At 51.0% G+C, this 27,647-nt stretch overlaps 3 protein-coding genes across 6 annotated transcripts in view; 1 reads left to right on the top strand and 2 right to left on the bottom strand.

The window, feature by feature from the left end:
- Positions 1-7,940, top strand: part of SCN8A (sodium voltage-gated channel alpha subunit 8) — a 194,708-nt gene extending 186,768 nt beyond the window's left edge. For both annotated transcript variants that reach the window (XM_073213498.1, XM_073213499.1), the window contains one exon: positions 1,449-7,940. In XM_073213498.1, the coding sequence (XP_073069599.1) occupies positions 1,449-2,596 (1,148 nt within the window). In that variant the 3' untranslated portion in view covers positions 2,597-7,940. The remainder of the gene's footprint in view (positions 1-1,448) is intronic.
- A 749-nt stretch (positions 7,941-8,689) lies between these two features.
- TMDD1 (transmembrane and death domain 1) lies at positions 8,690-11,269 on the bottom strand. Its single transcript, XM_036992430.2, has one exon. It carries the CDS (start codon positions 9,795-9,797, stop codon positions 8,751-8,753), a length of 1,047 nt encoding a protein of 348 aa, XP_036848325.1. The 5' UTR covers positions 9,798-11,269; the 3' UTR covers positions 8,690-8,750.
- Positions 11,270-11,973: 704 nt separating this feature from the next.
- FIGNL2 (fidgetin like 2) overlaps positions 11,974-27,647 on the bottom strand; it is a 32,741-nt gene continuing 17,067 nt past the window's right edge. For all 3 annotated transcript variants that reach the window (XM_036992175.2, XM_036992177.2, XM_036992176.2), the window contains one exon: positions 11,974-16,477. In XM_036992175.2, the coding sequence (XP_036848070.1) occupies positions 14,495-16,477 (1,983 nt within the window). In that variant the 3' untranslated portion in view covers positions 11,974-14,494. The remainder of the gene's footprint in view (positions 16,478-27,647) is intronic.

The raw sequence follows: 27,647 nt of genomic DNA, 5'->3' as shown, positions 1-27,647 counted from the left end.
AGATGAATAACTAAGACATCACGGCCAAAGGACAGTGAAGTCATGGAGGGGAGCCAGACCTCATTAGTTGCCTGTGGATATGGAAATTTGATAGCATTTTGGTGAGGAATCGATAACACCTCTGACGGTCATGCCTACAGAGGTGTCCCTTCCTGAAAGTTAAGTTTCTTTCCTAGCCTAAAACCTTCAAACAAGGGAATTCAGAGCCTTCTGCAGTTCACTTCCCAATATTTATTCACAAATCCTTAGGCTTGAAAGATATTTCCTTATTTAAAGTACTACATCCCTCATGTGTGAGTTGAAGTTCATGTTGTCATGTCAGGGCCTTGACAAGAGAAGGCACTAAAGGAAGAGAACATGTCCTTGCCTTCCCTTCATCCTTCATTTCCCAAATTTTTCCTCTCCTTTTCCTTCTGGGGCCCCTCATCAGGCTCCTGTTTTAAAGGTGAGTGGTCTGGTTGAGGTGGACCCCTGGATAAATGTAAACACAAAGGCCCTATCCATTGTTCGTTTTCATTCTCTACTTTCATATCCTACTAATGCTTTGACATTTTTATCTGCTTATACTGGTTTCTAAATTATGCTTTAAACACAAAATCCAGAGGCTCTGAGTTAAAAACCACTCCTGAGAGGTCCCTTTAGTTTTCTAGGCAAGTTTGGTGACATTGGGCAGTGAGAAACCAAAAGTTCCTTTTTAGAGCCAGAAAGAAGATACTTTGAAAATTTGTGGCATTCTCAGAATCACTGAGACAGCACAGCCAAAGGGCAGTGAAGTCATGGGGTGGAGCCAGACCTCGTTAGTTGCCTGTGGATATGGAAATTTGAGCATTTTGGTGAGGAATCGATAACACCTCTGAAGGTCATGCCTTCACAAATCTGAAAACAAAAAATTATCCTTGAATGGAAAACATAAAAATGAGGACCTATTCAAATGTGGACTGGTGAACTGTTAAAATGAATAATCTAAAATTAGTTTAAGAACAGAGATCAATCTCATAAACATAATATTAAATCAAAAAAGAAAGCTAGAGATTTAAAAAGTTGATCTATAAAAAGATAGATATAATTCTTTAATCATAGTAGGATGTTATCTATATGTTATTTATGGATTTATACATAGCAAAACTTACAAAGATACCAGAATGCTATCTTCAGGATTGTGGTTGCTTCTGGGGCTGAAGAGAAGAAGCAAATTCAGTAAAATGCTAGCATTTATTAAAATCTGGGTGTTAGGTACACAAGTGTCTATTCGATCATTTTCTCTGCTTTTTTATGTGTTTTGAACCATGTAATTTTCTTTTTTATTATGAGAGTTCCGATTGACTAGAAAGGCACTCATTTCTGTAAAGTCCTTCAAACTTAAGGGTTCCATAGTGCCGGGTGGCGTAAGTAAAGAAAAAGAGAATCTCCAATCGCAGTAACATCCCATCTTCTGTTCCTCTTCTCAGGCATGTTCCTGGCTGATATAATTGAAAAATACTTTGTTTCCCCAACCCTATTCCGAGTCATCCGATTGGCCCGTATCGGCCGCATCTTGCGTCTGATCAAAGGTGCCAAAGGGATTCGTACCCTGCTCTTTGCCTTAATGATGTCCTTGCCTGCTCTGTTCAACATTGGCCTTCTGCTCTTCCTGGTCATGTTCATCTTCTCCATCTTTGGGATGTCCAATTTTGCATATGTGAAGCACGAGGCTGGCATTGATGACATGTTCAACTTCGAGACGTTTGGCAACAGCATGATCTGCCTGTTTCAGATCACGACCTCAGCTGGTTGGGATGGCCTGCTGCTGCCCATCCTGAACCGTCCCCCTGACTGCAGTCTGGATAAGGAGCACCCAGGGAGTGGCTTTAAGGGAGACTGCGGGAACCCCTCAGTGGGCATCTTCTTCTTTGTAAGCTACATCATTATCTCCTTCCTCATCGTTGTGAACATGTACATCGCCATCATCTTAGAGAACTTCAGTGTGGCCACAGAGGAAAGTGCAGACCCTCTGAGTGAGGATGACTTTGAGACCTTTTATGAGATCTGGGAGAAGTTTGACCCTGATGCCACCCAGTTCATCGAGTACTGTAAGCTGGCAGACTTTGCAGATGCCTTGGAGCACCCGCTCCGAGTGCCCAAGCCCAACACCATTGAGCTCATTGCCATGGACCTGCCGATGGTCAGCGGAGATCGCATCCACTGCTTGGACATCCTTTTTGCCTTCACCAAGCGGGTCCTGGGAGACAGTGGGGAGTTGGACATCCTTCGGCAGCAGATGGAGGAGCGGTTCGTGGCATCCAATCCTTCCAAAGTGTCTTATGAGCCAATCACGACTACACTGCGGCGCAAGCAGGAGGAGGTGTCGGCAGTGGTTCTGCAGCGTGCCTACCGGGGACATTTAGCAAGGCGGGGCTTCATTTGCAAAAAGATGACTTCCAATAAGCTGGAGAATGGAGGCACACACCGGGAGAAAAAGGAGAGCACCCCTTCTACAGCCTCCCTCCCATCTTATGACAGTGTAACTAAACCTGAAAAGGAGAAACAGCAACGGGCGGAGGAAGGAAGAAGGGAAAGAGCCAAAAGACAAAAAGAGGTCAGAGAATCCAAGTGTTAGAGGAAATCAAAAATTAAATATTGTACCGATTTAAAACTTGCAAGTAAAAGATTGTTTACAAACTTCCCGAATATTATCAATGCAGAACAGCTGTGGAGACACTTCACCCAGAAGATCTATACCAAACGTAGTCTGCTTACCAGTCTTGAGCAGTGACCTCCCAAGGGCAAAGGACCCTGCTCCCTGGACTCACAGATGTTCTAGTGCTTGGGCAGCTGGTTACTGCATGTTCCACATCAGTCAGTGCAACTTAGGACAAAACCAACAGGATACAAAAACAGAGAGGCTGCCGGGACCAGCAGATTTCTGTTGCAGCCAAATGGATTTTATTTTTTCATTTTGTTGATTCTCAGAAGCAGAAAGCATCACTTTAAAAGATTGTTTGTTCATGCAAACTCTATTTGCATTCTTACCTTAGTTAAGCTAAGCAGCAAAAAGAAAAAACACACACACTCACATTTAGCCCATGTCATTTAATTGTCAGTTTCTTTGGCATAAATGGCATTTTCTCCACATGGGCATCACATGGTTTGGCAAAGGGTGGGGGAAAATGATCAGGTTTCTTCAGGCTGAGGAGGACTTGCTCAGGCCGATCCAAACATTGTGCTCGTTCAATGCGTAGAAATGATTTGCATGATGGCATGCTGTGATCAGAAATCATGCATGAGAACCATACACCACAGGACACTCCTAATCCTGTCCCCTGCACTGGGTCAGCCTTTGGATAGGACCCAGCCTTGCACCGTTCACTGTATTTGGAGGAAAAAATGGTAAGAGTTCCATACCCGCTGCAATTCTTTATGAATTTTGAGAAGTCTTTCATACACCTTCTGGGTAGGGAAACATGACCAACCAATTGACTACCACCACCAACAAAAAACAAACCCAATCCAACAAGCAGATGGATCCGTTGTGTGTATATGTTGAACAGACGTCTCTAACATACAGCCATTGTCACACATTCTGAAAGATGAACTATTTAATGCTGCTCTGTGTCCCAGACGTGGGGAAATTTTGATCTTGAATGGCTTGTATTAATAATGTCACTGTAAAACCAAATCCTAGGGCTAAAAACAAAAATCAAAAAAAAAATGTTCATTTGTATCTTGCAATATTTATGAGGATTGTTTAGCCTTCATACTGGAAAACTGACATTCATTTGGGGCAGAGATGAAAGTGCTATTCAGAGTGGCACATTATCTCTAGGGGGTATTGGGGAACTTAAACCTTTTGTTGGGGCCTAGGGGTACTCACTTCATTCAGTGCCATGTCCTCTTGCACTGTGGCTTTCTCCGGGCCTGGGGCCACACGGAGAGGTGTTCAGGGGTTCTGGACGGCCTCTCCTCTACAGAGGGTGGCGCACATTCACACATTGCATGATTCCTTTGGCTTCCATCACATTTTCCCACCAAGCGGGGCTTCCCCTACCCACAGAGGTGGGTGAGGGCAGCAGCACTGGGGCTAAGGCTGTGGTTTCTTTATTTATTAATAGACTACATAGTCACCAGTGGGACCAGAGGCAGAGCTGGAGCCACCTCTGAACCAAGCCCACTTGGTTTCTTTATTGCACTGGTTCTCATGAGAAAGCGACTTCATATGAAATCTTGAGATGTTCCAGCTCCCCCACCTCATTCCCTTTCAGCCAGTTTTGCTGTCTGGTTCATGACCTGCCCATGGCCATTGGAGGGTGGCTTTAGGGGGAGCATCATATCTCCAGTCCATCTCCTGCTTTAGGGAAGATGGTTCTTAGTCCAGGGGTGTCTTATATGACAACTAGATTTCAAAACCAAGATGCTGCAATTGAATGAAGTCTATCACAGAATGAGGAGAGATTTTAGCATGGCAAACCAAATCAAAATAAATTCTCCCAGAACCCTAAAATAGAGGGGAGGAAACAGTCGATAATCAGACACACCGATCTGCCTTGCAGTAGAAGCACTTTGGATGTAATTTCGTAGTCCACTGACTAGTTTTGCATAGAACAAATCACAGCCAAGTCAGTAAGCAGAGCTTTCTATCTTGTTGGACCATTAGAAACTCTGTCCAGCTCTCTTAAACCTGCTTCTGCGGCATCATCCGTAGAACTTTCTTACTACACCTGAGACCAGGTTGGGAAGGTGACCCAGCTAACTGCTAGAATGAATGTATAGTGACATGTACAGGCTACATTGGAAACAGCACAAAATAGAAGCTGGCGTGTGGTTATTCTTTTTAAGAGAATTATAAATACTGTAATATATCATTTTATTTTATTGGCATGCCTTTTTGTAAGTATAAATTATTAACTTATTAAATAGGAAATGGCTTCTGGCTTATGCCATTGTCATGTTTATCTTTATTTTTTATACTTTTCTTTCTTCTTAGAACTTAGATGCTGTCAGCCAATGTACATCCCCAAACCAGACAGACAGACAAAAAATTTTTTATTGATAACGGTCTTTTCCAAAACAACAAAAAATATATATTTTTGTTCCAATGTGCAATAAATTCTAACCACTTCTATGCAAAATTTGGCTAAACTTCATAATTGTTCTTAGGTCTTGAGATGGGCAACAGAGCTTTAAGATCCCAAGTGTTCATGCAAGTAATGTCATTAAGCTTCTAGAGCATATTAATGAGATTTTTCTGAGATCTGAGCTTTTTCCTCCCCTAGACCCTGACCCCAGCCCCAGAGGCCATCTCTTCAGTAACACACATGGGCCTTGGTATCTGACACCCATCAGCCAGCTTCATAGGGAAGAAGCCACCTCCACCTTATTTGAAGTTTCACTTTTTTTTTCAGACTTTTCCCACCTTCTCTTTCCTCGCCCACTGCTGCACCCACCCACCACTCACATGCCCTGCTCCACACTTCTTTGGTAGTAAGTGACACCATCACCAGCAGTTTACACCTGCAGTTAACAACAGGCATTAAACTGGAAGAGTCAGTGATGACGTTTCTGCATGTCTTCACTGAGTGGGTAAGTGGCAATGCTTTGCCAAGTATTAATGAAGCCAATCAAAAAGCAGCAGCCACAGTATCACTGCACATATATATATATAGATATATAAATATAATATAAATATTTATTTTTTGTAGCCAGGTCCTTGGTGCACTTATTTATACTCCACAATTCACCTTTAAAAAAGGACAAAAAGCAAAAAGACGTGTGATGCTGTTAATTTCAAATGCAGAGCCAAAGCCACTGAGCAGCAGCTGACACAGTTGCTGATTTGTGCGTGAAAAACACTTCCCTCTTCCTCCCTGAACCTCCTTGTTGCGTAGATGAGGAGACTTCACCATTTAAAGCAGAGGGTGAGAGCAGAAAAAACTTCCCAAATCAACCTGACCTACTCACACTCCTCTCTAAATAAGCCACTTTTGGCATCAGAAGTTGACCGGGAAGAGGTAAACAGAAAGTCCCAGTCAAAGCCCCTGGAACAGCAGTGCCCAGAGTTCATTTATTTTTCGCTGCAACCAATGTAAACTTGTAAAAGACCAATAGTGAAGATTAGTGTATTAGTGAATGCATGGAGGCCAACACCACTCTGAGACATGATAAAAAGTACATCACTACTATAAGCCAAAAGGAAACAAAATAAAAATGACCCTTTTTACTGTACAAGGGAAGCCTGTCTTGGTGTGTATTTGTCGCTTGACTATGCCAATTCTTGAGTCCTGGGAGGGGTCTGGGAACTGGGACCTTAGCACATTTGGGGACAGGAAGGGAATAGAAAGGAGAGGAGTCAGAGGGTCTCTTGCAAAGTTCAGGTTGAGAAGTAGAGATTGGAGAGAAACGCAAGGTCCTGACTCCCCCACCCCCAACCCCAGTCACCCATTGCATGTGGCATTCCTCCCCTGCCAGCCCGGTGCTTGAAGGCCATGAAACCTCTTTCTCACCAGTCCACCTGGCAGAGCCCGCAGAGATGATGTCAGCCAACCCAGCTGGGCTGGCCTTCTGCCTTTTTACCACTATGTCAAGAAAAACTATCCCAAAGCCCCGAAGCTCGGTCGAGCACGATGCCCAACAGCCTTCCACTCTGCTAGCTAATGCTGGGCCCTGCCCTTCATCACCCCATCAGATAACCCAGCAGACTAGGGCTGGTCTCATTCACATTCGTGCAGGGGAGAGGGACACCCCGCCCCTTCCCTCACCCTGCTCTGCTTTGGGGACATGCCTTCTAGGCCATGTCTCCTGGCCCAGTAACACTCAGGAGGATTTTGAAGTGCCCACTCTAGTCCGCACCAGTAGCTCCACTCTGGAGGCAGATGGCTGGTATGTCAGTCCCCCTACTCCTCCCTTTGGCCCCAGCCTCTAGGCCTGTTGTGGAGGTGAAGTTGCCATGGGTTATGGCTTTGTGACTTGAGTCCTGGGCATCTTCTATAACGATGCCTCTCTTTTCTCAGATGTTGCCCAAAGTTTTGCAAAAAGCTTCGTTCATTTTCAGGTACCCCCACCCCCTAAAGAATTGGCTGCAGCCAGCCAGCCAGGGGAACATTAGGAGAGAAGAGGAAGTCTGGACTGGGTGGGCCCCAAGGTTGGCACAGTCTGCACTGTGGCTCAGCTCTGTGCTTACTTGGATTCCCTTTCCAAGATTACTGAGATTTCCTCCATTGAAATGCTCCTGAGGCATCCCCGGCCCCTGCCCCCCACTGCTGTTTGCTGTACATAGAGGCTAAGTGGGGTAGGGTGGGTGGGTGTGCACATGTTGTGTGTGTGTGTGTGTGAAGAATGTATATAGGTAAAGGGGAGTGTGGTCCAGTGGTTCTAGAAAAGGGACAGAACTCCGTGTTCCATCCCCAGTTCAACTGCTGGCTCGCTGTGTGGCCTTGGGCAAGTCACTTAGCCTCTCTGTGCCTCAGTTTCCCCATCTGTAAAATGGGGATAATAATACTGACCTACCTCACAGGGGTGTTGTGAGGCTTTAACTAAATGTTTTGTAAAGTGTTTTGAGATACAGAGGCAAAGGCACTAGGGAAAGGCAAAGTACTATTTGGACTTAAGGAAGATGAAATGGTACCATAAATGCTGCTATTCTGAGAGCCATTTTAAACTGCACTGCTCCAACCACCTCCGCTTCTCATCACCAGGACAGCAGGTCGAGAAAATGTCTCTCCTTTCACTTGCTTCTGGGATTTGTGATTATTCTAGACAATTTTTTCCCCTTGCTGTATCTCCTTCCCTCGCCCCCTCGACTTGTTCCCTCTTCTGTTTATGCGGAAATGGCAGAAATGCTTGAGAAATGAGAATGTATAAGTGGATTGGAAGTTTATAGTCTGAAATTTCAATTTTACTTTGTACTGTACATCTTTTTACTTTAGAATTTGCAATAAAGGGTTACGTCAATCTTGTTTTCAACTCTCCTCTTGGACTGGCCTGTCATTGTGTCATTGCTCTTACGTCAAAGCCCTGCAGCCCAGGCTGGCTGGGGAGTCAAACACCCACCCGGCAGGACCCCCCAACTGTCCTGCCATCCCCTGTGGTGGGGGGACAGAGTCCATGTGAAGGCTCACCAGAATCAGCTCCCCAGCCACGTGGCTGGGTGGGAAAATTGGGGCCACCAGGTATATCAGGGGGCCTTGCCTGAGTGGGGAGAGCAGCTTGGAGGCAGCAGCCACTGGAAGTGGGAACACGCTGGCTATGTTGCTTCCTGCGCGCTTCAGCAGGGCCTCAGAGTAAACAAAAGATCCACATCTTATTCTGGTCCCCATCATGTTTCCCAAGCTCTGTTACTGATCCGCATCCTTCCCTCTGGAGCCCAAACTTTGAGCTCAGGCAGCTCTGGATTTAAAAATCTGACTATGCCACCAACTAGCCATGGCCAGAGTTTCCTAATGTGTAATGGAAATAATGCCTGCCTTCTCGGGTTTTGAAGGTTATATCAAATAATGTATGTAGCTGCTGAACATGGAGCCTGGCGCACAGTTAGTGCTCAATAGATGGCAGATCTTGGTGGAAGAATAATTGCCAGATAAGAAGGAACTAAAGCTGACACGAACTGGAGAGGGCCTGTATCCTACCCAGGTAGATGGGCACCCGAGCCCCATTTCCACCAGTAGCCCCACTGGCTAGCACCAGTCATTTCCCACAAACTAACAGATTGCTCCCTCCATTGCGTATTTCATAACTTTTATAAGCCAGGGGCAGCACTTCACCATGACTGTGGTCCCATTTTACAGCGGGGGGCACTGAGAAGAGGAGGGATCTGGCCCACGCGCAGCACAAGCTTTCGGAGACGCGCGCTGCTCTTTGGTCAACAGCGGCTTTGCTTCCCACCAGCCGCGCGCCTCAACAGGCCTGCGCAGGGCAGCGGCGGGCCGGCCGGGGCCGCCGTGCCTTGCCCGGTCGCCGTTCCCGTCGCTGTCGCCGCCGGTGACCCACAGCGTGAGCAGGATGAGCAGCGCCCCCGCGCCCAGCGCCCCCACGAAGCCGGTGAAGAAGCCGAGCGTCAGCGGCCCGGCCCAGCCAGTGGGGCTCCGCTGGTACGGCGCCTGGGGCAGTCGCTCCACGGTCAGCTCCAGCTCGTCCCAGTTGGGCTCAGGCGCCGGGGCGCGACGGGGGCGCGGGGCGGGAGCCCCGGGGGCTGCGGGGTCGCCGGACGGCGGCAGGTAGCGCTGGCCGAACTTGCGCAGCTGCAGCGTTGCCTGTTGGTGGAGGTTCTTGCCCAGCTCCCGGGCCACGTCGGGGCGGCCGCTGCGCCGCAGGGCCCGGGCCACGCGGTCCCAAGACAGTGTCGGCGCCTGGGCTGTCAGCCAGGCCGCCAGCCCCTCGCGGCAGCCGTCGGAGGCCTCCGCGGGTTCGGCCACCCCGCCCGCCGGAGCTCCTGACGCCTCCCGCCGCCGCCGCCACGGCCCGCCTGGCGACGCGGTCGTGGGCTTCGGAGGCTCGGGCCGGGCCAGTCGATCCTCAGAAAGCCTGGCCAGCTCGTCCTCGACGTCCGGCTCCGGCGCCTTCAGGAGCGACTGGAAATGGCCGCACTCCTCCGGGGTCAGCAGCTCGGCCAGACGGACGGCCGCGTGAGGGCCCATGGCGTCCACCGCCCCCGCAGGAGCCAGCGCCCAGACGAACAGGGTCAGACCCAGAACCCCGGCCGGTGCCCAGGCCGCCATCGCCGGCGGTGACCGGGACCCCGACTGTGGGGGGAGGAGCTCCGAATGCTCACGGGTGGGGGAGGGGTGCCCAAACCTGCGGACGGTGGGCGGGAGAGGGCTGCCTGGCATCAGGGGCTGGGGCGCGGGGCTCCGACACCCGGGGACCGGGAGGGGGCACCCTCCACCTGGGACTTGTCGGAGGATCTCCCAACACCAGGAAACCAGGGACTGAAAAGGGAGGTCTCACAAAACCCAGGGACTGGGTGGGACTCATCCCCCTGGTGGATGGGATCCGGGACCCTTACATTGAAAGACCTGCCCTAGGCCTCCTGGCCGGCCCGCTAATGCCTCAAATTTGGCAAGTCTCCCATGTCCCTTTAACCCATCCTCCACCCTTGCTCTCTGCCAAGGGTGGAGGATAAGAGAGCTAGATCCCTTTCTTTCCCTTATCTCCAATATCAATCATTGCCTAAATTCTCTTGTTACCTACTAACTACTGATGTTTACAGGCTCTACCATTTCCCATCTCCTCTAACGTGGGTCCAAAACATCATATTCTCTTTACTGGATAAGGTCAGCTTCTCCTCAAGTCCCCACCGCCCTCCACACACACTAGGGCCCCACTCATTGAACTTGTTCCCTTCCCCCAAGCAAGCTTGGCTCTGGCTCTCCCTTGGATCCTTGGTCTGCACTTTGTTCTGCCCTGGTCACTCCTCAGCTGACAGGTCTGGCACACACCCTTTGACCCCCATCTCTGTAGGTGTCCCTCCTATCGGTTCCCACAACACCCTGCGGCTCCGCCTTTTGACTGTCTCCCCCGGTAGACTTCAGGTCCATCTATTGTCCCCATAAAAGGAGTGTTCAGAAGATTTGTTGAATCAGTATGTCAGTTCCTAACTTGCAAACCAGTCCCCGTCCATGAGCCCGCCGGTCCCTGACATCCCAAATGCACTGGCTTCATGATGGAGCCTCAGCTCTTCACAGGGCACAGAAGGTCCTGGGGGTGCCATGGTACAATCCCAGTGATTCCTCCAGCCTGATTTACCCCTGCTCCACTCTCAGGTTTGGTGATTTCGGGCCTCTGCAGCTTTTGTTGGGGGTGTTTCTGACACCCCACCACAAGCCATGATCTTTCTGGGCATTCTTGGCATAGCACATGCATTCTCCATTGGGACACTTACCTGGAAACTAATTTGAGGATTTATTCAGCATTTACTCAGCATCTTCTGTATACCAAGTATTATGCCAGATGTGAGAATATAAACCTCTTAATATAGTCCCTCATCAAGCAGCTTTGTCCAGTTGAATTTTCAAATGATCTATTTTTGAGCTTTTCCCACCCTGTATTGTGGGCTGTCCAGTGGCCATTAAGCACAGCAGATGTACTTAACCAAGTCTGTATCCTCAGTGCCATGTAGTGTCTGTGTAATAAACCAACTGGAATGGGGGTGTCTGAACTTCCAAGGGCCAGGAGGGCTGGGGTCACTGAACCTTGGAGCAATGCCCTGGAGCCCCCATATCCAGGCTCACCACAGTCATTTCTCTTGGAGGGGAAACTGTTTACTTTAAGGGGTCTCCCTTGGGCTTGCTTTGCCTCCTAAGCCCTAAACCTGAACCCATGGAAGCAGGGGTGCACTGCTCCCCTTGCAGTCTGGTGTATTTCCAGCTCAGCCTTCAAAGACCTCGGAAAGTTGTAGGTCCAAACCTCCGGGTATCTCTACACAGCTTCTTCAGCAAGATGTTCCCTCTTAGTTTTTTTTCTCAGTCTCCTAGGTTGTGATGTACTGCCAAAGGTAGAGTTTGGGGATGGGTAGATGGGACAGCGGATCCCGTGTGACCTTAAAGACGGAAACTTGGTTGTCTCCACACCCTGTGCTCTGTCCACTCCCCCTCCCTCCAAGAATGGAATGCAAGTGTAACCCTAGCTCTAGCCAACAAGGGCTGTTGTCCAGTTCTGAGTGAGCCTTCCTTTTCAGCCCCCTTTCCTCCATACATTTATTCGTTCCTTCCTTCATTCAACAAATGTGAGCCCTTCTTTGCCCCCTCATACTTCAGGCCTCTGAGGATTTGAGTCAGCCCGTTCTGAGCCTCTGAGAACTCTGAATTGCAGGAGAGCCTCCCCTATCAGGGGCTTTTCACCTCGTAGCCAGCCCCTCAGTGTGTCAGAATGAGTAACAGGAGTTCCACGTGATGTTTTGCTGAAGGAAAAGAAACACTGCAGAGTCACACCCATGACACCAGCAGACCTGGATGTTGCCCAGAGGGCTCCCCACATCCTGCTGCCCCAAAGAAATCATCTGGAAACCACATGTCATAGCTTTAATACTGTGTAATACTTTCTTTTAAAATACAGTCTCTTCTGAGGTAGACAGACCACAACTGCAGAGCATCGTCAGACAGGAGATAAATACGTCCATGTACAACACACAGCAAAATGAGGTAGAAATGGTTACAGCTGGAGAAGAGGACCCCATCCCAATCTGGGTAGAGAAGGAGAGGGCCAGCTTGCTGAGTCTGCCCTCCCCAAATCCTGCCCCTGGTTTCTTTGGTATGCCCCCCACAACATTGCCAGAGCTGGACCTGCCCTTCCCCCACCCACCCCAGCGCCCATGAGGTAGGTGCTAGTAGACTGGGGGCTGTCTCCTTGTGCAAAGTTCCCCAAAGCCAGTAGAGGAAGCAGTGGGGGGCCCTGGGTCTCAGTCAGTGAGCTCTTCCCCCCACCTCCAAAGCTGCCTACCCCTTGAACGGAAGGCTGGAATACCAACCCGCTTCCCCGACACCTTCCATCCCCCATATATGGTACACACACCTGAGAGAACCTCTTCATTCCCTGCTCCAAGGGTCTTTCACAGCCAGGACCCTGCAGTCCACTGCTGCTGAGGAACCAAAGCCCTGCAATCAGCTGGCTCCAAGGAGAAGAGGGCCAGAAAGAGACCAAGGGGCAGAAGGGGGAAAAACAGAGCAGCTTTCCTATTAGCACTCCTAGGCCAGCCCTCAGCACCTTGGCACCCAAAATGTCCGCCAGAGACACCCTTCCAGCTGGGAGTGGGAAGTGAATGGAGACTAGGAACTATAAAGGTGGGCAGTCAACAGGAAGGGAGGCTGAGGTGGGAGACAGAAGAGGTAGGGGTGAGGGCTTGTCCCCGCCTGCTTTGCACCAAAGCTCAGAGTTTGCAGAATGGGCTCCCTGGAAGGGTGAGGGAGGCAAACCGATGAAGCCCATCAAGGAAAAGTTGGTGGGAAGGAGAAGAATACCATTCTCACAAGGAAGGGCCCTAAAGCCTGGGCTTTGGGTAAAAGTTTGGGTGGGACTGAGATAAACCCCCCGAGAGAAAAAGCCTGCCCATCTCCTTCATCCTCTCACAGCCCCTACAGTTCAGACCTAGGACCCTGAAAGAATAGGAGAGGCACACTTCCGCACAGACACTTGTCCTGCAACACATGTTCACCCCTCCTCAGAGCCCCCCAACTGACAGGGAAGGCTGAGTCCATAGTCAGTTTTGCGCCCAACCAGACTGGCCAGACTGTCTTCCTCCTGAAGGAATCCTCTCAGCGTAAGTTACAGAAGACCTTTAGGTAGGCAAGGGCCACGTGAGACGACCTATCTGGGGACTTTCTGTCCATGTCACCTGCCCATTTGGGCCCTTTCAACCTGCCTTCTGGGTCAGGGGTAGGAAGTGGGCCAAGGCATCCCCTCTGGATAACCCTTCACAGAAAACGTATGTGGAAGGCAGCAGGGCAGCCTCCTTTCAGAACCCACTCCCCACACCCCTGCCCACAACCTTAGATCTGGGGAGGAAGCCCCAGAAATACATTCTGCTTCTGTCCCCAGAAGAACAAGGATTTCAGTGTGGCTCCGGGTCTTCCTCTCCCCTTTCCTGAAATTTTCACTTTCTGAGTCTTCTGGGAAAATTTGCTCCCTTGGGGATGAGGGAGGGGGGCAGGGAACACACCAGAGAGCAGCCAAAGTCTAACATTCTTTCTGAGGTCAGTTTCTTCCTGAGTTGTCAAAAGAAAAAGAAAAACAGCAAATTCTACACATCTTACAAAAATAAGAGGCCTAAAATATTAAACAAGCTACATTTCTGGGACTCCCCCTCAAAAACAAAAACCCTTCTTTGGGTGTTTTTTTTTTTTCTTGACTCCCTCCAGACCCAAGGTTTAGCTGGGTAAAGGATAACGGGTTCGGAGGTACTTCCCTATCCCCTCCTCCTCAGCCCCCAGACCTCCAGATCTCCTGCAAAGGGACACCGCAGTGTTTGAATGAGAGGGACAGAAGGCAGGGAGAGGGACCAAGAGACACAGAGAGCCTGGAGAGCAAGGGATGGAGACAGACGCACAGAAGGTGATAGATGGAGATATAAGGGGAGGAGCAAAAGAGAAGGCTAGTATATGGGGGGCGGGGGTCAGTGACAAAGCAGCAGGGGAGAAAACTATGAGAATGCAAAGAAAGGGGAGCGTGGGGGAAGGGTGAGAGGCATTCAGATAGCGAGGAGACAAAAAGATTGTGGCAAGAGAGCAGGAGTTCCTTAGGCCCCGGGTGCCAGCCCATCCCTGGTCTGCCCGTCCGCGGGGTGGAGATGGCAAGCTTCCCATCCACAATAAATAGGAAAAACCTGAGTACACAGCATATATGGCATCTATCTGCCTAGCAGAAGCGTTTTCCTTCCCACGAAAAAAAAAAAAATCCACAGGCAGTCCCCTTCCCCCTCAGCCCACATTCATCACTCCAGCACCCTCCCAGCCCGGTTTGGTAGAAGACATCCCCCCCAGACAGGGGGGCGGAGACGGAGGGGCGACTACCTCCGCTGCCTCCTCGCACTCCGTCAGTGTCCAGAGCCATACATTTTGTCCCATTCCACGTAGCGGTCCAGGTCCTTGGGGGAGGCTCGAGGGCCCACCTTGGCTAGCGCTGCCTCCAAGTCCTTGTATGAAAGCGGGCGCTGCAGCCCTGGGAGGCCCGCCCCGCCCGCTGCCTGCTGGCACAGCTGCCCCAACTCGCCCCCCGAAAAGCCCTGGGTGCCCTGCACCAGGGCTGTGAGTTCCCGCTCGCTGAGCGCGAAGCCTTGCTGCGCCAGCGCCCGCTGCAGAATCTGTCCGCGGGCTGGACCGTCGGGCAGCGCCACGTAGTAGCGGAGAGCGAAGCGCCGGCGGGTCGCCTCGTCCAGAGCCGCTGGCCGCGAGGTGGTGCCCACGATCAGCACGCCGTCGGCCCCGGCGCCGCATCCGCCATCCAGACAAGCCAGCAGCGGCGCCTGCAGCGAGCCGGTGACGGCGGCACCGTCGTCCGGAGCCGGGAGTAGCATATCCAGCTCGCTGATGAGGAGAACGGCGGGCGGGCGGCAGCGCGCAGCCGCGAAGGCGGCCTGGAGGAGGTGCGCGCCCTCGGCGGCGCCAGAAGCTGTCAGGGTCGCTCCGCGCAGGCGCAGCAGCGTGGCGCCCAGCTGCGTAGCCACGCAGCGGCCCAGCAGCGCTTTACCAACGCCTCGTGGCCCGAAAAGCAGCACAGTCCGCGGCGGGCGTGGGCTGCCTGGGTAGGAGGGCGGCCTCAGCAAGGGCCACACCAGCTCCTCCTCCAGCGCCGCCTTGAGCGCGCCCTGGCCTGCCACCTCTGCCCACTGCACCGGGGACCCGCAGTCTACCATCTTGCTCGTCACCAGCTCCAAGGCTCCTGGGTCCACACCTTTGGGAGGCTCCCCCGACGGCACGGCGAAGCCCCCGCGGGGAGCCGGCGCCGGGGCGCGCTCCGGGAACTTTTCAAAGGGCTCGAGTTGCGGGCCGTAGACGGAGGAGCCCAGGACCTTGAGGGGAACGCCGCCACCGTACTTGCCCGACGACTCTTCCGCGGCTCCCGGCGGCTTCGCCTGGAACCCGTTACCCCGACACTCGCCATTGTCCGCTGAGGGGTAGTTAGCGCCGTCGGCAGCCGGGACCTTGGCGGGCTCATAGACGTACTTGCGGTAGCGGCCTTCTGCGCCCTCGTCTGCGGCCTTGCGCTTCAGTGAAACCCCGGCCTCGGCGCCCGACGCGGCCGCCTGGAAGCTATAGGAGGAGGGCGCCGGCCGCGGCGGGGCGGGCAGGGGCGTGGGCGCCGCGAGGCCCGTGGTCAGGTAGGAGGCCGGGGGCGGGGCAGGGGGCGGGGGGAGGGCAGCGTATCCGGGTTGCGCGGCGTAGCCACCCGCAGGGTAGTTGTACAGGGGCCCGGAGGGGCCGTAGCCCGGCGGAGGCGGGGGCTGCAGTAGCGCAGCCGGAGGTGGCGGGGGCAGCGCGGCGCCGGTCTGCGCGCAGTAACCAGGCGCCAGGTACCCGCCGCCATATCCCGCCGCGTACTCGGACGCCGCCGACGGGCCGCCGCACGCATTGCCGGCGTAGAGGGGTTCAGGCAGGTTCCCGGCTAAAACCGGGGAGCCCCCGAGGCCCCCGGAGCCGCCGCCACTGCCCGACTTGGTTCCTGGGAGGCCCTCATGGAGTGAGGCCAAGGGGTAGGGTGGCTCCGGCCCTGGCCAGGGCTCAGGGTCCCCCTTGGCACCGTTGAGGAAGGCGGCATCGCTATAGCCGCCCAGGGCGGGGCGCTCGTAGGGCGAGTCCAGAACCCCGGAGTACTTCTCTGCGTAGCGCTTGAGGAGGTTGGACGCGGTGAGGGCAGAGATGTCGTCGTGTACCCAAGCATAGTGGCAGCGCTGGCGACCCCCAGGGGGCAGATCCAACTTGTGGGCCGGCGACGGGGTGGTGGAGGAGACGTCCAGGTGCTGCTCTGGCCACTGGTTGAGGGGCTGGGCGTGTTCCGGTGTCCAGTGCATCTTCGACAGCTGCAGGCAAGAAAGGAGCGCCTTTGAGGGCCTGTAGAGCCTCAGAGAGCCCGCCGACCGCTAGCCACAGGCCACCCTACCTAGAATGAAGTGTGGGGCCCCCTTCTCCAGGCACCAGAAGACTTGCCCCTCATGTACCAGGATTAAAGTTATCTGAAAATACGTTCGTCAGAGCCAAGAGGAATCTGGAAACGACATGTTTGGCCCTAACTTCACCTTATAGGCAATGATTATTATTTGTGCTGGCCACACCAGCCCTGTCTTCTAGGACACACATCTTCCTTACTTTCAGACCTAATATGGTGAAGGGTCAGGCAAGGGATGGGACACCCCAGCCTTGGGACTGGTCAAACTTGGGTGGGGCTCATTCAGTAACGGATGTTTGCTGCACATCCACCGTGGGCTAGGCACAGTAGAGGCACTAGGATTGTGTAAGCATGAGTGAGGCCTGCCCAAGGCCCCCAGCCTAGAGGCCCTGCATTTTGATAATCTTAAATGTTCTCTTCACCTCAGCCTTCCCTGAGATTCCAGGGCCGCTCTGGGCCTGAAGTCAGAGGCATGGGTGCCTCTGGAGAACTATTAGACCGAGGCACATTAGCCTCCCCTCCACTTGGTTTCTTTGAGTCTCTGCCTGATTAAGTCAGAGCTCCTAGGTTCTAGACCCTGCTCTGCACATGATGGCTATGTGCCCAGGGCAGGTGCTGCCGCCTGCCTCATTTCCACAGTGTGTTTCACCACTTTACAGAAAGGTACTTAGAATAGATAAATCATATTCCAGAGACGATGGGAGAAAGTTAGTACACAGCAGTACAGAGTTAGTACATCTCACAGAAAGTGGGTCACACATTTGTCTCTGAGCTTCCCAGTAACCAAATAACTCACTTTGCAAAGTAAAAAACACACCACTGTATCAAAAGAAACAGAAATGTTCCTGACTTAGAGATCATAGAACTTATTTCATGGCCCTCAGTAAGCAGACAAGTAAGATGTAATAATAATGTTCTCTTAGCTATGCCATAAAGAGGGCAGAAATGTTCCACAGCTGTTTCTTATACTGTCCCTCAACACCAGTCACGGCATGAGCCTGCTCCTGATAAATGTGAGGGAGGGCCTGGGGAACAGCACTCTCCGGGCATGTGGCCCCACTGGGTTTGTCCTGATAGGATTAAAATCTCAAAGACTAAATGGGCTATGGCATGCCAGAGACAGTTTTTGCCGATGATTATTTCTCAGACCTAAGCTTCTGACAGATTAAATTTACAGGTTCAGTATTCAACAAATTTTTGCTGAGCATATACTAAATCCTGTGCTAGGCATGGGGGCAGATTGAAAAGTGAATATAATGGCTTAGCCAGGTAGAAGAGACAGGTAGACAACCTCCTTTGTGACTTGGGAAAATAGAGGTGTATGCCAAGGGCTCTGCAGCTCAGGGGAATGTGCCACACCTGGTTGAGGCCTCACCAGGGAGTTGGTGTCTTTACTGGACCTTGAAGGGTAAGGGACTAAGCTGGACAGAGAGGCTACTAGAGGGTTCCTGTTCGTTCAAAGGTGCAGAGCACGATGCACTCAGAAAGCGAGGGCTGTGCTAGCTCACATGCCCTGTTCCCTTCTGCAAGACACTTTACTGCCACCTTCTGGAAAACTCATAATAAAACTACAAATGGAGTGACCCTTTAAAAGGGCTCATGAACAGTGTGCAGCTTACATCACTGTACACTGCAAGCCTGGAGGGAGCACCAACAAGTGTTGGGTCACTGGAGGCTTGGAACTGGGAGTATGGTGTACGGCAGGGGCAGGGCAGACGAAGCTGAAAATAATCAGGTCACTTCTTGGGTCCTCCACAGTTGCCCTTACTTGGAGCAGCTTATTGATAGTGCCACCTGTTCATCTCATTACCTCCTATGTCTGTGACTTGATGTCAGTGGGAGAGGACACTCTGAAAATAAAACTATACTCTCATTCCCACTGCCCTAGAGATGGTATGAGACATAGATACTAAAGCTTTAAAAGCATAGTTCTTGTTGCACCTCCATCTGAGAGGTGATCCTGGCCACCAATGGGAAAAAGGCAGAGCAGAGGCATCAGGGCTGAGTGTGAGGGCTGTGGAGGGTAGATATGCTGCTCTCCAACTCCTGCTGAGAGGGGCTGCAAAGAACAGAGGCACTACCTGGTGTTAGAGGGGGAATTTCACATCAGAAATTACATGTGATTCTGGCTACAGGGTCATAAGAGGTAATATCAAAGTTACCTCAGTGCAACAAAAAATTGGTACAGGTAACACACCAATAAAAAGAAAGTTACACAGATACAAATATTGTGTTATGACATGGACCCCAAACTTGTTTTTTTCTATTTAGTGTTACCTGTTCTTTTGCTCTGTAATATGGAGAAAGAGATTTGGCCTTAACGATAGCATTTCCCTGAGCGTATTAAACGGCATGATGGGGAAAGAGTGGTCTCTCCCAGAAGGACGCAGACACAGTAAAGAAGCTGTGGACTGGACTTATCCTCACACACTCCCTTCAGTGTCTGCCAGACCCCCTGCTCCTCCCTGTCGCTGTTCTCTAGGGTCCTCACTGCCCCTCTCCCCAGCTCCTGCCCTGGCCTTCTGCAGTCTTCAGTGCCTCATAAGCAAGCACACATCATTGAACTGCTCAGCAGTTGTGGACCCAGGAACCCGCCTCAGGCCTCCAAACCTGTCCTGGTGTCATAGCCACACTCTCTATTCCAGGGTTGGGCCCTCCCTGGAGGGAACCTGTCCTCAGCTGCTTATCCAGCCCACTTCATCTCTGCCTTGATCCTCAGATACTGGCCCTTCCACTCCAGGATTTTCTATTCCCATTTTGACCAGGGGCCCATCTCCCTCACCTCTGGCCTTATGTTCTCACTTTTGTCTACTCCTCATCCACTTCGTAGTCCAGGAGGCATGAGGGCCCAACCACCCCAGGCCTCGATCCCATTCTGGGCCAGGCTGGGACCTTGCCCCGTCAGTTAACTCTTCCTCCCCTACTGTGTCCTGGCTGCCTCCCCCAGCAGGCTTAATTCTTTCCCATCCACAGAGTGACTCCTCAACCCTAAGCTCCTCACCAGCTACCAGCCTTCTCTCTTCCCTTTCACCATATGGCCTCTGCTGGAGGCCCTTTAGCAGTCTGAGGAGCAAGGGACCAGGTTGTCAAGTTCTGCCCAACTTAGTCTCATAGCATTGCATCTGGAGACTTCCTCTTGCCTCTTCCAAGGGGAAGAACCGAGGTCTGCCCAGAACCCAACTGCCCAAGGAGTGTGAGACGAGGGCACAAGTTTGAGGGAAAGGAAGGTGAGGTTGCCTGACTTGCACACAGGCTGAGAAAGCTAGTGCACCTGAGCCTGAGGACACACCAGCCTGTGAGCACACAGCCCCAGAACAGGCATAGCCGCCCACGTGGAGGCACGTGTGTATAGGCCCTGTGTATGCGTGTACATGGTCGTTCTCTCTCACTGTCTCAGTGTCTCTGGAACTGTGCAGTCTCAGCTGGGTGCTTCCTAACACACCCAGGCCTATAATGGACTTGCCTTCCTCCCTTCCCCCACTCAGGAGGGTTCAGATTGAAGAGGTCAGGGGGTGGAGCATGGTGTCTCTCTGCCCTCATCCCCAGGCCACCTACCTGTCTTGCTTTCTCATAGGGACCCCAGGCCTGCCTGTGGCCCATCTCACAAGTTCCTGCCATTCAGCCTCTGGGACCTGGAGGAATTTCCCCACGAGAGGGACCACCTGCATCATCTGAGCTGGAAGTGAGGAAAGTCCCCCAGGGACTTGGGATAAAGTGTGGGCTTTGAATCAGGGAGACATGTTTGAATCCAGGCTTAGACATTTACTGTGTGACTCTGGACAGGTTGCCTGACCTCAGCTGAACCTCAGTTTCTCCATCAGTTAAAGAACATGATGTATTCCTTTAAGAGTGGCTTAAAGAGGATTTAAAAAGATAATGTATGTCTCCCCAACTTTAAGCTCTACTATAAAGCCACAGTAATCAAGACAATTTAGTACTGGCACAAGAACAGACCCATATAGACCAATGGAACAAACTAGAGAGCCCAGATATAAACCCATCCATATATGGTCAATTAATATATGATAAAGGAGCCATGGACATACATGGGGAAATGACAGCCTCTTCAACAACTGGTGTTGGCAAAACTGAACAGCTACATACAAGAGAATGAAACTGGATTATTGTCTAACCCCATACACAAATGTAAACTTGAAATGGATCAAAGACCTGAATGTAAGTCATGAAACCATAAAACTCTTAGAAGACAACATAGCCAAAAATCTCCTAAATATAAACATGAGCAACGTTTTCCTGAATTCATCTCCTTGGACAAGGGAAACAAAAGTAAAAATGAACAAATGGGACTACATCAAACTAAAGAATGGTACAGCTAAGGATACCATCAGTAGAACAAAAAACCATCCTACAGTGTGGGAGAATATATCTATAAATGACATATCCAACAAGGGGTTAACATCCAAAATATGTAAAGAACTCACATGCCTCAACAACCAAAAAGCAAATAACCCTATTAAAAAATGGATGGAGGTAAACTCATCTTGCTGTACATTCAGGATTAGTGTAATACTTTATATACTGTAATGTATGTTATAACTCAATAAAAAGAAAAAAATGAGTGGAGGATATGAGGAGACAATTCTCCAAAGAAGAAATTCAGATGGCCAACAGGCACATGAAAAGATGCTCCACATTGCTAATTATCAGGGAAATGCAAATTAAAACCACAATGAGATATCACCTCACATCAGTAAGGACGGCTAACATCCAAAAGACAAGGAACAACAAATGTTGGTTGAGGATGCAGAGAAAGAGGAACCCTCCTATACTGCTCATGGGAATGTAAACTAGTTCAACCATTGTGGGAAGCAATATGGAGGTTCCTCAAAAAACTAAAAATAGAAATACCATTTGACTTGGGGATTCCACTCCTACGAATTTACCCAGAGAAAACTTCTCAGATTCAAAAAGATATATGCATCCCTATGTTTATTGCAGCACTATTTACAATAGCCAAGATATGGAAGCAACCTAAGTGTCCATCAGTAGATGAATGGATAAAGAAGATGTGGTACATTCAGCCATAAGAAAGAAACAAAACCTACCATTTGCAACAACATGGATGGAGCTAGAGGATATGTTCAGTGAAATAAGTTAGGCAGAGAAAGACAAATACCAAATGATTTCCCTTATTTGTGGAGTATAACAATGAAGCAAAACTGAAGGAAGAAAATAGCAGCAGACTCACAGACTCCAAGAAGGGACTAGCGGTTACCAAAGGGGAGGGGTCGGGGAGGGTGAGAGGGAAGGGAGGGAGAAGGGGATTGAGGGGTATTGTGATTAGTGCACATGGGTGTGTGTGGTGTCACGGGGAAAACTGTAGTACAAAGAAGACAAGTAGGGACTCTATGGCATCTTACTACACTGATGGGCAGTGACTGCAATGGGGTATGGGGGGGACTCAATAATAAGGGTGAATTTATTAACCATATTGTTTTTCTTGTGAAACCTTCATAAAATTGTATATCAATGATACCTTAATAAAAAAAAGATAATGTAGGTAAAGTATGCACTAAAGTATGTGGGAAACAGAGTAGTGTGATAAATGGTACAATCAAGAAACCTGAGCAAAAACCCAGCCTTGCTGAGTGACTCCAGACAAGTCACTTCCCCTCAGGATTGGAGGAATTTGGAAAATGTTCTGTGAGGGAGGTTCCTTCTATCTCTGATATGACCAACTGGTTCTCATAACACTTCCCCAGCACCCCAGCACTAGGGCAGAGCCCACCCTGTCCTTATACTTTACATGCATTATCTCATGTGGCCCTCACAATAGCCCTGTGAGACTGATGTCATCACCTCCACTTTGCTGACGAGGAGATTGAGGTACAGAGAGACTAATACATCCCCAAAGATTCCAACCCCAGCAGTCTGACTGCAGAGCCCAGGCCCTTACTTCTGAGCTGCACTGCCTCTTTGGCCCAGCCCCTGGTTCTCAGCCAGAGAAAAGCCTGAGGCCAGGACACAGCCCACACCAGCCTCATTTCCTTGGCCTTATAGAAACACAGTTCTGTATTTGCCTGGGAATGTGGCTCAGCCTCCACTGCTGTATATTTACCCTTCAAGCCTACAGTTGGAAGCAACTGACCCTAGGCGGGAGAATTTGTGTCCTCTCACTGCAAGACTGCCCAAGTAGCAGGTCCCTTTCTCCTCAGACTTGCCATCTGATAAGCACTGGGCATCCTTAGGATGGGCATACAGTCCCTTATTTGGGTCTTTGGCCTTCCCTGGTGGGGGCTAGGACTCTGGAGAAAAAGCAGCTTTCTGCAACTGCACCGTCGGGGGAGCAAGGCCAGGCTCCTGGAGCAGCTCTTTCTCTGCAGACGTGTGGAGGCCAAGGGCCTTCCTACCCACGCATGAGTCTGCACCTGCACCTTATTCTACCTGCAGAGCGCAGTCCGTGAAGCTCACAGGCGACCAATGAGCAGTACCAGAACTACTGGATGGAAGGGTAAATAAAGAGTTCCTTGGACCCCTCCCCTCATTTTAGGAAGTCTATCAGTATCCATGAGAGAAGTGATTCAGCCTTGTCAAATAGCCAGAACATACCTTATGGGCCTCTGCAGTCCCCATGGACCATGCCCAGGCGTTCGGGCCTGACTCAGGCTGTGATAGTATGATTTATAATAATAAATATATGTTCAGTCTTTTGTCCGCTGTTACTGGATCACAGCCTCCAAAACCCCTGAGATTTCCTAAGCGTAAGAGTAATGGGAGCATCTTTTGTTATAATACTTGGTCTCTTGTCAATTCCTGAAATAGCTTTTGAGCATTGAAGGTGAAATGTGTGTCCTGTTACAATAAGACCTTTTCAACCACACCTGAATGTGTGTGAATGAGATGATTTTTTTAGAGCCCCTGGGTACCCTGAGGTTGGAGGCTGGTTGCCAGGGGAATCCACCACTCCAGGATTAGAGGGTTGGAACTTTCAGCCCCACCCCGCACCTCAGCTCCTTGAAAGGAGAGGGGCTGGAGATTGTGCTCAGTCCCCATGCTAGTGATTCAGTAATCATCACTTTGTAATGAAGCCTCCACAGAAACCCAGAAAGACAGGGGTCAGAGAGCTTCTGGTTGGTGAACATGTGGAGGTATTGAGAGAGATCATGGAAGCTCTACCCCACTGCCCCTTCTCAAAGTGCCATTATCTACCCCTCTTCCCACATATCCTGCTCTGTACATCTCTTCCATTCAGCTGGTTCTGAATTACATCCTTTTATAATGAACCAGCAGTCTAGTAAGTAAAATGGTTTCTTGACTTCTCTGAGCCACTCTAGCAAATTAATCAAATCTGAGGAGTGGGTCATGGGGGTTTCCAATTTATAGCCCCTCAGTCAGCACAGGTGACACCCTGGGCTTGCAGTTGGCTTCTGAAGTTGAGCAGGACTGAGCCCTTCACCTATGGGATGTGATGGTGTGCCAGGTGGATTTGGAGGACACCCAGCTGGCGTGGCAGAATTGGCTGATGTGTGGAAAACTCCCATGTCTGATGTCAGAAGTGAAGAGCACAGTGTAAGAGTGAAGGAGAGAGACAGAGGGAGTGTGTTTTCCCTCCCACTGGCCTTAGACATTCCTCCCCCCACCCATGAGCTTTTGTGGTGTGACCCTGGGCAAGACACCCCGCCTCTCTAAGCTTCACTCTCTAAAGTTGGTGTAGATGACGGACTTCAAACTTTTCTCTCTCTCGGAATTAAAGTCAGTTTTATACAGGATGCAGGGGGAAGGGACCCAGCCACGCAACATCCGCCTCCCACTCCCTAAGGAAGCCCCTGATGCTCCTTCACCATCTCACAGAACCGCTCTGATTCAGAATTCCGTTACAGGAGGGGCTGAACCAAATGGCCAGGGGTGGGGCAGGGGAGGAGGGTCAGCCGGGTGGCGTCTCCAGGCCAGAGTGGAGAAGGGGCCACTCCTGGGCAAGCTCCTCGGGAACCCATTATCTAAGCCTGGGACAAAGGGGCCGGAGTGGAGAATCCCATTGTTGGGCCTCGTATGGAAATCTCATTAATCTATTCACCGTGGCTCCCACAGGCCTTTTGTCCTAGGCTTTTTGTCTACTGCTCACAACTGGTACCCCAGGGGGTCTCCCGCTGCCTGGCAGAGCTTGAACAGGACTATTCCCCGGTCCGCTTGTCCCTCTTGTGCCAACCCCCAGTGACTGCAAGAGGAGAGGGAGGGGCAATAAAGGGATCTGGACTGGTCACCTGCGCAGCCCTTGCACACACCACACAGGCACCTCTTCCCTGAGTCCAGGCCAGAGAGCAGCCCCCGACACAGCTAGACATGCAGGACCTTGACTGAAGGACCCTCCGGGGCCTGGCACAAGACCTAGCATGGGTAGGACTTAATCAGGATTTAGGGGATGTGCCAAAGGAGGACAGACAGGTGGCTTGCTGCAAATCACCGGTTGCAAAGGCTTGTAGCCCATTTTCTGCAGCTATGTGTGCTCTTGTGCTTCCAGCCAGCCAGCAGACACTTTCATGCTACTTTCATTGTGCCAGACACTGAGGGTCTAGAGACACCAAATTGGATCAAACTGTGACCCATCCCAGGGACTCTACTGTTAATAGGAAAGATAAGGTAAAAGTGGTCATGCCAAAAGAAAGAAAGGGAAGGAGAAAAAGAAGGAAAAGAAAATAATGAATTCTGGCAGTTCAGGACAGTTGAGGCTGTTTTAGACGGGGCAGGGTGAGGGCGTCAGGGCATCATCTAAAATGGGCATCTGCAGATCGAAAGCAGTGGGTATATGCACAGACTTGAGGCTGCTGAGCAGGGAGTGCTGGCACACCCGGGGCATTACTTACTGCCCACAATGCCCCACCTAAGTAGATGTTGCTTACAGATGATAAAACTGAGCCCCAGAGAGGAAGTGCGGCTTGCCGGAAGTCAGAAGGGGCCCTCTTCCCTCTGGCCTATGTTTCTCACCTCCACAGAGTGTGGTAAGGCAAGGGTGCAAACTGGGAAGCAGACCCCTGAGGGGGGCGGGAACATCCCTGAGACCTGAACTCTCCCCTCTGACCCTAAACTCAATCCTGGGCTTAAGAAATGGTGAACTTGGACTTAGGTGGCGGGGTAGATGAGACTGAGGCCACAATCCATGAGCTCCAAGGAGTGAGAATGGTTAGGACAGTTGGGGTGACTCTCTTTGGGTTTTGGGGCGAGTGCCTGTCCTCTCTGTCTACTCTGTGAGCATCTCAGGCCTCTCTGATGCCTCTGACAACCCAGTGTAAGCCAGCTTTCCTCTCCATGCACAGAGCCTCAAGAGACCTAGAAAGAATCAGCCCACTCCTGCAGGCCTACAGGCTCAGGGAACTCCACCCATCAGAAATGCCCTCCCTCTGCCAGCTAACTCTGTCCTGCCCTTCAAGGCCACGAGTCCTGCCTCCGTGCGTCCTCCCCTACTACTCCGGCCCTAACTGACCCCCGCCTTCTTGGGCAAGCTGGACAAAGTCCTTAGCAGCAAGAGCAGAGGCTATTCTCCTGTACGCTTGATGCCATCCCCTTTCAGTGCTCACGAACATGAGTCCCTTCCTCTCCCATCTCCTGCCTGATCCATGTCCCCCTTTACTGAATCCTTCCCATCAGCCCACAAACATGCTGTTATCTCTCCCATTTTAGGGGGAAAAAAACCTCAAGATGATCTCTTAATGATCTCCAGCTACATCATGCTACTCTCTACTTGACTCATACTAAAACAAAAACAAACGTTTGAAAAGGCACCTATCCTATTATTTCTGGTTGCCCCCCTTCCGTTCTCTCTTGAACCCCTTCCAGCCAGGCTCTCACGCAGCCCTCAGCCACCCACGTGCGTGGCCACGATGTCGGTCCGTGCTCAGTGCTCAGCTCAGCAGCGCTGGGCTCAGCTTCACTTCCTTCCTGAAGCTTCACCAGACTCACCGCCCCACCCTCCTCCTCAGCTTCTGTCTCTGTCCTTTCACACCTCCCTCTGGGCCTTGCAGAGTCTGGGACTCAGTCCCTGGAACGCCCATCCAGTCTCATGGTCTTGACCAGCATCTGTACGTTAGGGATTCTTAAATGTGGTTCTCCCGCCTAGATTTCTCCCCTGTACTCCCACAGGCATATTCACCTTGTTCCTGAGACCTCCACTGGAATATTTAGCTGGCATAATTAACAGGTCCCCAAATCAAACTTCTGACTTCCTAATTCCATCTCCGACCTACCCATCCCTATCTTCCCCATCTCAGGAGATGGCAGCTTTATCCTTTCTAGCTGCTCAGACCACAAAGCTTGGGGATCATCTCTAAGTTCTCCCCTTCACACCTCAGAGACCAAATCAGATTGGCCCAGATTCAAAATCTATCCAAAATGCAACCGCTCTCACTGCCTCCAGTGGAGTCTGTCACCTGGATGACTGCAGCAGCCTCCTATCCCACCTTCCCATTTCTACCCGTCTCTCTATCCTCAACACAGTAGCCATGATGATCCTTGGAAATATGTTCAGGAATGTCATTCTTCTACCCAGAAGCTTCCAGTGGCTCGCATCTCATTCAGAATAAAAGCCAAGTCCTCACAGTGGCTGACAAGGTCCTAATAATCTGCTTCCACTTAACCTCTAGTCCCTCTTCCTGTCATTCTCCCCTGGCCCCTCCCCTACAGCCACACTGGCCTCCTCGCTGCTCCCCTGACACCAGGCTTGTTCCCACCTGGGGGTTGGGGGGAAGCTCTTGACACAACACTCTCCCTAGGTCTCTGCACTGCTCACACCCTCACACTAGGTCTTTGCTCAGTGGTCATTTCATCCTGACATTCTCTGTAGCACTCATTTAACCTAATTGTTGCTTTATTGTCTTGTACCCACTGGAACGTTCCATGAGAGCAGGGACTTCATTTTGTTCACTGTCCTTCCCCAAGCACCTAGGGCAGTTCTGGCACACTACAGTTAAGGTTTTGATAGAGTCTGCAGCATGGATGGATGGATGGATGGATGGTCGGTCGGTCAAGCAAAGAGGCTTAAAAATGCCTGTGCACAAATAAAGAAAAAAGTCAGGGTAACTAAATTTGAGCCTACATGACATGGGAGAGTGGCAGAGGCCAAGCAGGGGAAT

Source organism: Manis javanica, chromosome 10 (genome assembly GCF_040802235.1).
Source record: "Manis javanica isolate MJ-LG chromosome 10, MJ_LKY, whole genome shotgun sequence".
Classification (NCBI taxonomy): domain Eukaryota; kingdom Metazoa; phylum Chordata; class Mammalia; order Pholidota; family Manidae; genus Manis; species Manis javanica.
The sequence above is the reverse complement of the archived record's forward strand: the minus strand, read 5'-3'. Positions and strand labels throughout refer to the sequence as shown.

What these genes read in the sequence shown, in the direction of transcription:
- TMDD1 (XM_036992430.2), bottom strand. Translation starts at nt 9,797, where the DNA reads ATGCCAGGCAGCCCTCTCCCGCCCACCGTCCGCAGGTTTGGGCACCCC.